At 42.1% G+C, this 12,111-nt stretch overlaps 1 protein-coding gene across 1 annotated transcript; it reads right to left on the bottom strand.

The window, feature by feature from the left end:
- Window positions 1-988: 988 nt before the first annotated feature.
- On the bottom strand, window positions 989-7,521 carry DEGS1 (delta 4-desaturase, sphingolipid 1). Its single transcript, XM_054819648.1, has 3 exons — window positions 6,988-7,521; window positions 5,237-5,979; window positions 989-2,855 (listed from the first exon to the last, which is right to left on the bottom strand). The coding sequence occupies exons 1-3, from the start codon at window positions 7,067-7,069 to the stop codon at window positions 2,709-2,711; spliced, it is 972 nt and encodes a 323-aa protein (XP_054675623.1). The 5' UTR covers window positions 7,070-7,521; the 3' UTR covers window positions 989-2,708.
- Window positions 7,522-12,111: the final 4,590 nt, after the last annotated feature.

Raw genomic sequence — 12,111 nt, 5'->3', positions numbered from 1 at the left:
TTTGGACTAAACACATTATAAGTATGACTGGAGAACACTAGTTACTAATTTAGAATATCAAACACAAGCAGTCCAGCTGGTCTTAATTCATCTTACCAGTGGTTCAGAAATGCTTTTAACTCTTTTATGGATGAAACTATGCTGCAATATAGCTTAACTCTCAGATGATATGCTTCTGACAAAATCCCTAGTACTGAAGTTAGATGCCAAGGCCTCTTGTGTATTAAGAATGCCTAAGAACGATAGTTACCAATGCTTGCAAGAAGGCTGGATCTAAACCATGGTCTGGTTAAGTCAGTAAATGTTCTGCAATAGGTAGCCAGTAGCAGATGTTTCAGAAAGATTATGTCAAGCATAGATTATCTCCCTCAGAATTCCTCACTACTCTGCAGCTCTTAAAGTGAAAAATTAGGTATTTATAATCAGAGGTAGAAAGAAAGATCACAGTCAGAAGACCTTAAAGCAACATTTGCAATTTTAAACAAGAGATGGCAACTTCAGTCCTTGTTTAAAAGCAGGAATTCACAGTTGCACTACCTATTGGGAGCATCAGTGATTCCATGAAGTAGGTAACTAAGCCTAAGCATAAAATTTTGACTCTGAACTCTGGTTATCCTAAGTATTCATCTAGGATAACTGAATTTCTTAACTTTAGCTTTTAGCTATAAAACTTCAGAGATCCTTTCCATCCTTCATCCAGCTATGGTAAGCCATCAACACCAAAGAGATTTAATTCCACCTTGTGCTTCTTAAATTGAGCAGTCATGCAGAAGTGGCTTAAGAAGAAACTGGTTTGCAACTTAAGCCTATTCAAGTCTTTCAGCCAAAGTCAGTTTTCTTCCAAGTAGAAAGGCAAAGCAGCGATTCTTTACAGTTCATCTACACCACCACTCAATAGAACAGGTCTTGCATCTGCTTTAAGAATACCAAATTTCTCTAAAGCTCAAGTCCTTCAGCATAAGGGGACCAGTCAAAAATTCACCCAGTATTACTTTAATCTTTGCTTTTTAATTACATTTGCTTTTTAATTGAATTACATTTTAAAATACTGGATAAAGTATATTTTGACATTACACTCTACCCTGAGCAATATGCTGGCTAGCTAGCACGTTATTGGCATCATAATGAAGTCACTTTGGAAGTGATTGAAACACTTCCTGCGCTTGACCACAGGCAAGGGCCCACACTTAAACATCACACATTAAAAACAGGACTGCAATCAAGCAAGGGTTAAGAGGTACCAACACATTCTTATCAGGCACTCAGCTTCTTCTTCAAAAAAAAAAAAAAAAAACCCACCCAAAATGCAGGAGTTGAAAGCATCTAAAAAAGTTACTTACAGCAGACCAGTGTGGACAGCAGCTAAGACTTCCACCTTCATCAGATTCCATCTTTCAGAGAAGTGAAGAACATACCACAGGATCACCATTTGAGATTTAAGGGTGATTTGTAGCCATCTTTGACAGCTCAATGCATTAGATGCTAGAAGGCAAATATACTGTACTGAGGTATGAAGAGATTCTTCAGTGTTCAGCAAGTCTATCCATTCTCTGTTCCTAATTTAAAAACTTCTTAAGCAGGAAATTTTATATCACTACCTGCACTCTCACCACATTTTAATATGTAAAAAAGGCAAGTGTTTATGTAGGGTACTGTAGGTTTAGGGGGAAAAAAACCAACATCATTTAGCAACACCTTTCTGTGTACACAAATTACTAGATTGCTTAATAGGTAGAGTTGTCAGTGGTTGAAGGTAGCCTTGTTTGCCAGAACAGTATCTGCTTCAACTGATTCCATTTTCCATACAAGCCAAATTTCCAAATAAGTATTTATAGATTGAGTATTTAAAACCATGGAATAACAGCAGAACCAAACAAGCCTAATCATTTTTCTTCGCAGATCAGAAAAATCCCAAACTGTAGTTAAGATTTTTCCAATACAAAAATCCTCATCAGTTACATTAAGTTACCTAGTGGTTTAATAGGATTCGAAATGGTAGCTGCCCAGCTATACGCTAACACAAGCAACATGGGCAGTAGGCAGGGACCCACAAAGTTGGCAATACCCTTGAATTCCCCACCTTTTTACTAGGAAGTCACACAAGCCATCTTGAAGATGCCAGTTTCATTCTGACAGATTGCTCCTTTAAGGTACTTTCAGTAGAAGAGGCAGAACTTTAAAGCAGTGCTTCAAATGACATGTTACATATTTAAACAAAAGCAGGCTTAACATTTCTGTGCAAATTTAGTTCTTCCACCCATAAGTTAGGAATCAGGTTCAAGAGAAGGTTTAAGTTAACAAATCACGTTAGTTTAGAATTAACAGGTAAGTACAGCATTAACACTACAGTCATCTAAATAGCACATTGTGGGCTGTGTACTACATTGAGAACTTTTAATATTTTAAGAGTCAGACAGACATTCTATAGATTTAACACCTGCCAAAGTAAAATCTGTAACAAAGTGATTTAGCATTATGCATATAACACTGATACTTAGGCAAACATATACACATTAAACCATTGAATCTGAGGACTGCGAGGAATGTTAGAGCTGGTAGGAGTCTGCTACAAAATCCTTTAGGATGCATTGCTATGTTGCTGTAGATCTTAATTCAGGACACTGGTGAACATCTTTAGCAAGAGACCTTATACCAGCCACTTTAAAGCAAGCAGATATTTCAAAGTGGGTTTTTTTGCTGCCAGAAGTTTAATCTTGCTTCACTTCACCCTTTAATTGCCTTTTCATGCGTGAATACGGGCTGATTGTGTCATCCATCACGAAGTCATACAGTACTTTTATCCAAGAGTTATATTGTGGCAGGTTGTCATAGTATTCAGCTGCTATTTTCTTCACCTAAAGAGGAGACACAAGGTTTATTTACTATTTATATTAGCACCAATTGTGACAACTTTACAATTTTCAACCTGTAACTTAATGCAGAGCACTAGAAGTTTCATTTTAGATGTTAGATTCTACAGGAAAGGCTACTAGTGCCATAATGTGAAAGTTTCTTGAAGGAAACTCCCCAGTTAAGTGAACTTCATGTGAAACTTTTATATTGAAGCTAACCAGAACAAACTAACACCCTCAAGTCCATTCACAGTGGTACCTACAGCATGATGAGGCTCACGAAAGCAGTTTGGTTGTTAGTGGAAGTAGGTGACCAAGTTCAGTGGTGACTCATAGGTATATGAGTATCACTAAAAAAAGATGGTTTAAGTTCTAGGAAGAGCTGTGTAACACAGCTATTTCTAGATGTAGTTTCAAACCTCAACACTCAGAAGAAAGAACATTAAAGAATGAATATAAACTGCTTCCTAAGACTTTATTCTCAGATGTACATGTTGACTAGACCACTTTTTTAAACTAAGAGCTGGAGTTTCAGTTAGAGATCCTTACTGATACTTAAGGCCAATCACATAAAGCCTTAAAAACCTGAACAGAACAAAACTGATTTTTCACTAAATTCTATAGCTTTAGACAGAAGACATATTCTGTATGAGCAATAAACTCAAGATATTTGCATGCCTGGTTTGGAGCTGAAGATCATTTTTGATCCATCATCACACCTATAGATTAGCCAGTGTCTTTTTATTGAACAGTAATTATTGTCAGCTGACTAGTACCCCAGCTGGAATCAAGTGTTGAGTACTTCAGTGATCTTTAGCACACAGCACAGCTGAGTCCAATCAAATTAACTACACTGTTCTAAAAGGCAGCTTTGTTCTCTTATCAGAGCTGTAGATTAGGAGTGCTGAGGCACAGCTGGGTATTTACCTCTGCAATTAAACACTTGGAAAAAAAAACGTTCTATATCTACAACTGAAGTACTGGTGCAAGAAGTGAAATGCTGGTCCACCAGCACAGATCTGGGTGTCACAGGTGAGTTAAAGCAGCTTTAGCTATATCTGAAAGATTAAATCTATGAATAAATAAATCATCTTTTTCAAAACTAACAGAAACAAAGTCTCAACAAACCAATTACAGAATGTAACTGCCCTGCTAAAGTAGTACTGGAGTGGTTATTTCATCTGCAGTTCCACCACTGACAACAGAAATTACAAGTTTAGACTCCAAAGGCACAAGCTTACAAGGTCTTACTTTCACCAAGTGCAATAACAAAGTTACAAGACCAACACCACAGCTGCTGTCAAATTGCAAACTTAGTACCTGATGAAAAACACTTCACTGAAGATGAGTTTTAGGTGTAACTCTGGAAGCCTGTGTTCCCATGCTCCAATTGGGAGACACATATGCAATAAGAATTAAGCTCCTGCTTAAGAGAAACCAGCAAATATTGAAGTAGGGAGAAACTAGTTTGAAAATTCACATCTGGTATTCACACAGATGTGACAGGTCTAATTTCACTTTGAAGCCTTAAGTCTGTCAATGTACAGCTGATACTTACTTAGGGTTCAAAGGTTCTCACTAGAGGAAACTGGGCTGCTCCAAACTCGAAAGCTATTAAACATTTGCCAACAGTACAACAAACATTAGCAGTACCTCAAACCCTCTCTTTTCCCTGCCAGAGAATGTCAGCAATAGAAAAGGCTGAAGGATAAGCATGCATTACAATACTGTCCTTAAGATTTCAAGGACAGAGCCAACAAATCTCTGAATTTATTTCCAACTTCTTAACTAGTTTTCTGCATACTTACTAACTGAAGCAAGCAGAAGGCTGGTTCTAATTACAGAAGACTAAAGTTAGTGCAAAGCCTAAGACATGCATTCCTCCCCTTTCCTTTTAAACTGAAGGAGGGTAGATTTAGATTAGATATTAGAAAAAAATTCTTCACTATCAGGGTGGTGAGGCACTGGAACAGGTTGCCCAGAGAAGCTGTGGATGCCCCCTCCCTGGAAGTGTTCAAGGCCAGGTTGGATGGGGCTTTGGGCAACCTGGTCTAGTGGAGGGTGTCCCTGCCCATGGCAGGGGGGTTGGAACTAGATGGTCTTTGAGGTCCCTTCCAACCCAAACCATTCCATGATTCTAGGATTTATGGAAGATGCCTGAGCAGCCAGCACACTGAAAGCTTGTTCAGGATACCACTAAAATGGTAAGTAATTACCCCTTTCATCACTTAACTTAGAAATTGTTCTCAGGTTGTTTTTTTGGAGTTTTTTGTTTGCTTTTTTCCCCCCTCTCTCAACTTCCCTTTAACTATCAGTCTTCTACCTAATTTTCAAGTTAAATTAGGGTTTATTTTAAGGAAAAGTAATAACGGAAGTAAACTTACCAGTGGAAGGCTCTTGCCAGGAATATTGGGGAAGTCATGATGTTCATTGTGATAACCAACATTAAAAGTGAGCAAATTAAGTGGCCCATAGTAGGAATACGTCTCATGCCCTTTTAAAAACATGTAATGTTCAGCTATGAAGTGTCCTGAAATTGGGTGCAACCCAAGTCCAAGTACTGAACCAGCAAGCATGTAAAAAGTGGATTTGACTCCCCATAAATAATATATCACAACATCAAAGGAAAGCTGAGCCAACAAATTGATTATTTCAAGTCGAGTAATGGGTTTGGGATTGATGCAGAGAGGTCTAATTGCATAAAAAAAGGGCTGAAGAACAATCCATATGAACTTCCTAAAGCGGGTGCAGAAAAACCAGCCTTCAAAGTTGGTAGGAATATCCACATCAATTCCGTCACCTCCTAAATAACGATGATGATCCATGTGGTATCTCTTGAAGGATATGGAGTATGGGAGACCAAGAGGGAGGTTGGCAAATATTCCAAACCATCGATTCCACATTGCTTTGCTGTTACCAAAGGCACTATTGTGAGAGATCTCATGAATAGCCAGAGTCATGGAGTGGCTAATACAGCTTCCAAAAACGTATGCCCAGAAGATTACCCATTTCCAGTCCAAGTCTTTAACTAGGTAAAATGCAGTCAACTGCGCAAGAACCATCAGCACAACCACCCAGATCAAGTTATAGTCTGGCTTCATCAACGCTTTTATCTCTGGATGTTTAGCTAGATAGGAAAGAATTAAACAAAAAAGGAATTATTTAGAAGCACTACTCACAGCCAACTATCCCAATTACAAAATCAGATTATAATCATTTCTTCCTTCCAATTAAGATTTGCCTGCAAAGCTAATGAAAACACACCACCTTTCCACTTGTGACATTTATTGCTATTGTGAATCCTTTAGAATTAAGTCATTCTAGCGTTTTTTCTTTTGCTCAGCAAGTAGACATATATGGCAAGCACCAGTAACACCTCCAGCCTACCCAGGAAGGAAATAGCTCTAAACTGACAACCCGCCAGTAATTCCGAACGGCTCCAGTAAGCTCGGGTCCGATTTGGGCGTCTTTCTTTAAAAACGCGGTTATTCACCACCGTTATTGGGTGCCGCGATAACCTTTACGCACGACACACTATATATTTATAACGACCAGCAGACACCTTATCAATTACTCAGCTCGTTTCCTACCCGCACGAAGAGCCCTGCGGAAGCGGGCAGCTCCGGCGGCGGGCGGAGAGCGGCCCCTAGCCCCCACAGGGAGCGGTAACCGCCTGCCCGCACCGCTGGCCGGCAGCGAGGCGCACCCCGGCTACCTCCCGCCGCTCCGCTGCTGCACAGCGCTCGCTTCGCAGCTCAAAATGGAAGCCCGGGCCGCCCGTCCCACGCCTCAGGGCTCGGGCTGTGCCCCCACAGGCGGCGAGCCGCCCCCCACCCCCGGCTTCTTCCCTTCCCCTCCCCCGCCAGCGCCGCCAAGGCGGCGGCTCCCGCCTCCACGTACGCGGCCAGCGCCGCTCCCTTCACGCCAGGCCCAGGCCGACTTCGGCCCCGGCCGCACACCAGCCGCCCCCCTCTTGCCGGGAGCCTCCAACGGCTGCCAGCGAGGAACGGCCCCCCCTGGCGCGGGCGGCTGGCAGCCATTTTGTGGGGTCGTGTGTGTCTCCCGTCGTCCCCCCCCCCCCCCCACGCAGCCGGCGGCAAGGAGCGGCGGCACCGCCACCACCCCTCCTTCTCACCCAGGATCTCCTTGCGGCGGTCAGCATGAGGCTGGTCCGTGTAGACCCACTCGAAATCCTCTCTGGCAACGGTGTTACCCATCCCGGCAGCGCGGCGCTCCCCGACCGCCCAGCCCCTCCGTCCGTTCACCCAGTCGGCTCCGCTCCGCAACAGCCGGCTCACGGTGCTCCTCGGCACCGCACGTTATAAGTCCCGCCCACCACCCCCGTCCTCTCTTCCCATTGGCTACTTCCGCTGTCGGTGCTGACGGATCAGCCGCCGCTGCCGCGTCTCGCCCCCTGCCCGCCGGCGCGGGCCTGGCCGGGCGGGGCGAGACGCCCGGCGAAGCCGTCGCCTAAGGGTCTGGGTGGCGGCTGCCCTCGGCCCCTGACACCTCTGCCGGGCGGAGCCGCGCTGCTGTCCGGGGGTGGCAGCCGGGAAGGCAGGGGCCGCCCCTCAGTCCCCGCTTCCGCCGGAGGAAAGTCGTGTGTATCCCCTTCTTCAAGGGACAGGTCCCGCAGGCCGCCCCCCGGCGTTCCCGCTGGAGGCGGCGGGACTGACTGCCCTTGGCGGCCGCAGGGGAGTCCCGAGGGGCCGTGACGCGCTGCCGCCTGAGGGGAGCAGAGCGCGGGGAGGCAGCGAGCCTCTCAAACCCGCGGTGTCGCTGCCCGCGCTCTGGGTGCCCTTAATAACGTCGCGTGCGTAACTCATATTTTAAGGAGGGAGAGAAAATTCTCGGCTTGTAGCGCTGCCCCTGCCCTCCCGGAGCCGCGGCGCCCTTCGTCATTCACCGTGTCAGCGAGGACGAGCTGGCCTCCCAGAGGCGGGACGGGCGAATCCTCACCAGGTTCGTGGTCAGGCACCCCGCCTCCCCTGCCGTGCCCCCTGCCGCCTTTAATCATGTTTATACAAGTCTAGCTGTCTGCGAGATTTCTGCCCCTCTCAGTTGTGGGGACTACCTGACCAGAAGCCACCGCAGGCGGCCGGGCAGTCTCATCCGAGTCGCTTTCTTGAAACTGGAAACAGAAACAGCATCTTATTAGTGGCCCTTCAAAAAGCACTTTTTCTTATCCAAAGGTAAGAGATGTCTGGTTGTAAGGACCAGCTATCACTTGTCCAAAATCTAAATTTCTGCAAGCTGCCTAAAGATACTTAACTACATATCAAAACGCCTGTGCCAAGGGCTCCATTTTCTTCACTTTTTGTGGTAAAATACTTTAAGAACTCCTTGGACAAACTCTTCTGTAAGAACTAAACTCCATTTAATCTCTCCCTGCATCTATTTCTCATATAATAGTGACTGCTGACAGTTCAGTTACAAAGATTACTTTATGTAGAAGTTGAATGGCTACTTACTTAGAATTTTAGTTGTCCATTAATCCACTCTAAATATAGTGATAAAAACAACAGATGAACTTATCACAAAGTAAATTATACCTTATCTATTAATGTAATATGAATATCTCAAGGTTTATGATGCATCACTTAAAATTTGTTAGTAATAACGAACAAAAAAAGGCTAATATGTACTAGCTGCTAAAAGCCCCATGTGCAACTGTGCAAACCATAGGGGAAATACAATCCCTACTCGAAAATGTTTACAATCTAAAGTAATGGACAAAGCACAGAATCTATAAAATGTAACAGCTTCATGAATATTTTTGTTTGCATGCATTTTTAATCTGCACATGTGAATTAGAAGTAAAAAAATTAGAAGTAAAAAAGGGAGCAAGTAGAGGAGAGATGGAAAAGTTTATTTACATCTTTTCCCTCCTTAGTCACACAATCTGAATTTTGGAGACTTTGTGAGGACTAGTGCAGCATAGAAGGTAAAACAGATGCTTAGATTTCACCAAGGCATTTTGTCCTTGCAAGGAACGTTCAGTTTTATTTTTTGCTCAGCGACCACTTCACAGTGAACCAGGAAGTGTTTTTGAGTTACCAGTGCAGAAGCTGACCGCGAAATTGCCAGGATCACAAGTGTTTCACTCAACTGCACTCTAAACACTACACGTAATGTTTCTGGAAGCATTCCCTTCTTGCTGCAGTTCAAATATAAGCACTGCTATCCATCACTGTGCTAAAGACCTCATCCATGGGAAGGGTCCTGCCAAAAGAATGAAGGCAGCTGCTGGCAAGAAAGGCTCCAGCTGTTGACAGGAACATTGGAGGACAGATACAGTATCAAGAGTTCCGTACACAGAGGCAGGTTTACAGCACTGCAAATGTATATAGGTTTGTAAATGGTCACAAGTTTCAGTAATTAAATAGAAGATCCCAGATTTATATATGAAACATTCCATAGCAGCCAAACAAGGCTTTAACAACTCAGAAAAATATTAAAGTTTTGGAAAATTTAGTTGCCCAAGTGTCCTGGAGTGCAGTGTTTTTCCTATTTAATCACCTAGTCTTTCTGCTTTAAGCATAGAACAAATCCAGATTTATTTGGTCCTCGGCAAGCTAACAGTTTTTGTACCTGACATTTTCCCTTCCAAGAGGAGAGATCCAGTACCTGGGGAGTCTTCAGCTGGCACAAGGATAGGACAAAAATCCTACAGTGTTCAGTTACACATAAACCAAAGCTGGCAGCGCATCCCCATCCAACCAGGAAAGTGAGATCCAGTAAGCACAATGGCACAAGCGGAGAGCACGCGGACAAGCGAGCTGGTCCAGATATGGTGCAAAGTAGTACAGGAATGGAATTGGCAAGTATCAGAATAGTTCATAACTAATAGGCATGTTACTATAAAATACTCCAAACTGAATTTACTGGTGAATAACATCATAATCTATCACTGTAATTTGCCAGTTACCTTCTTAATCAGGAACACCAAGAAATCAGGTATTCCTCTCCTGTCTGGAGACACAATTAACTACATCCTATGTCATTCTATTTTCAAGAGGCCCTCGATGTTGAAAATTCCTTAGGCAATCTTAGTGCTTTCCATGATTAACTGTGGGAATTACATTTCAATAAGAGTAACTAAGTTTCTGTTCAATACGGTCTTACCTTTTATGTGAAGAAATTATGTGAAGGCATCCTCATAATATTTATGAACTATTGTGGTTAATGTGCTGTGCTGAGAGAGTGTCAGGGATTGAAGTTCACATTTGTTTCTGTCCTTTAATCTGAGAAATTTATCTTGTCGAGGAGGTAGTCTTTCTTCCTTCAGGGCTTCCACCTATAACATCCATTGGCCCTTGTTTAGAAGGTGCTTGCATACTGCATTTACATACAAGTTGCTCAGTTTGGGGAGCAAGACCTGCTTGCAGACAGCTTCTCCCTCAAAAAAGTACCACTGCGGTATCTTCTGATACCATTTTCACTAGATACACAAATTTGTAAAAAATCCCCAACCTTACTATGAAACGAAAAACAATTTACAAAGCAAGCTGCTGTTTTTAGGGAAAAAAAGGTAAAGCTCAAAAAGAAGAAAAGCTAGCCTCAGTAGTTTTAAGCTGTTTTAAGAAACTATGAAAGACAAGCACTATTGCTTTTTCTTGCAACCCTGAACTGTTCAGTTTCAGCCCTTGCTACAAGCACTAAAGCTCAACACTACAATCTGATAGCTGGCTGCAAATAAAATGATTTTTCACATAACTTTGTAAACTACATCTCGGTCTCACTAGTTTGAGGTTCTCCCTTGCACAGATTATAGACTCGCCTATCACTACTAATACTGTACTTTGAGCTTGATATACTAACTCATGTAAATTTCCATATAAATTTATAGTCAAAAGTGATTTAGTTTTACTTCAGGCTATTTATCGGCTTGTTCATGTATTGCAAAATGCACCTTTTTTATTTAATAAGGGACAACATGGTGTCAGAAGTTAATGTTCCGGCTATTTTCTCTCAACTATTATTTTACTCTGTTTTCTACATTCTGTCTATACCACTGGCATATATTCCAGCCCAATGTCTGTCTCCCTCCCCAGGAAGTGAAAACAAAGTAGTGGTGTACCTTTGTTACAGCCTTTCTCAGAGCTTGCTTGTAACCATCCCCTCTGCCCCTGAGGCTTGGTGGGCCTCATTCAATTTTACTGTTCTTGGCAGGATGCAAAAGGTCAGGATGCACCTGCAAACTTGCAGCATGTGATACTTCCTTGAGTTGAAGGTTCCAAGTTGGCACTGTTCAGAGAGGATGTTTCATGTAACAATAGGCCGGTGTTCTTTCCAGCTCAGTTTACACACAGCTAGAGATTCACCAACATATAAATAAATGGTACTCTCCAATAATCCGAAACTATTTGTATACTGTGAAGGGGGGAGTAAATTGTTTGCATCTTCTAGAAGTAAATAAAGTGAAAGATATTGAGATGTATGAATAAACTTTTTCAGTAAATGCAACTCACAGGTTTATACTTGTTTAGAAGCATTTAACCACAAATATCAGGTAATTAGACTGTTATATGACTTTGTCATGAATAACCATTAAATGAATTTGTATCAAATGATACACAGTAATTATAGCTATCATGCTGACCCTTTGATTCAAAATTATTATTTTTTAAAAGATAAAGTATATGCCAGTATTTTTAAACTGAACAGCAGATATCTATCTTAAGGAGATCTTTAACAGTAAAATATTCTGAGCCATGGAAGACCAGTAAGAGCAAATGCTCCTTTAACAGCTGAACCTTTCCCCAGATAACATTTTATCACTTCTTTGAGACTCTCCTTAAGAAACATGCCTTTTTTTTAAAGACTCAAACTACTGAATGAGTTTATTTGAAAATTAAACATCTGCCAAAAATTTGGCATTTCCAGTATTACTTCTGATATGAGCTAATATGTTTTAGAAGTAAAGATTGCAGCTGAAGTTTCAGGAAAAATGTCAGGTTTCCCACGATTACATAACATTTGACCAGACAATTTCCAACTTGCTTGGTGATTAAAATACAACCACTACATTATGCTGACAGCCATACAAAATGTAAGAATAACTTGCACTTTAACCCATGGTAATAATATCAAGATTCTGAACAGCTACAAATGCAGCATTTGCATTTTCAGTGCCATATCAAGTTGAATTCAGAACCACCTAAACCCAAAGCAGCAGCTGATTAAAAAAAAATAAGTCAAATAATAAAGCTACATAGTTTAGTACATTAAAACAAAAGACAATGGTATTTGTATGAGG

The sequence above is a fragment of the Grus americana genome, chromosome 3, assembly GCF_028858705.1.
Source record: "Grus americana isolate bGruAme1 chromosome 3, bGruAme1.mat, whole genome shotgun sequence".
NCBI lineage: Eukaryota > Metazoa > Chordata > Aves > Gruiformes > Gruidae > Grus > Grus americana.
The sequence above is the reverse complement of the archived record's forward strand: the minus strand, read 5'-3'. Positions and strand labels throughout refer to the sequence as shown.

Excerpts from the sequence above, each read along its gene's own strand:
- DEGS1 (XM_054819648.1), bottom strand. The coding sequence starts at position 7,069 with ATGGGTAACACCGTTGCCAGAGAGGATTTCGAGTGGGTCTACACGGAC. Across the intron at positions 5,980-6,987 it reads CCGCCGCAAGGAGATCCTGG|CTAAACATCCAGAGATAAAA; the intron begins GTGAGAAGGAGG and ends TTTCCTATCTAG. Across the intron at positions 2,856-5,236 it reads CTGGCAAGAGCCTTCCACTG|GTGAAGAAAATAGCAGCTGA; the intron begins GTAAGTTTACTT and ends TCTCCTCTTTAG.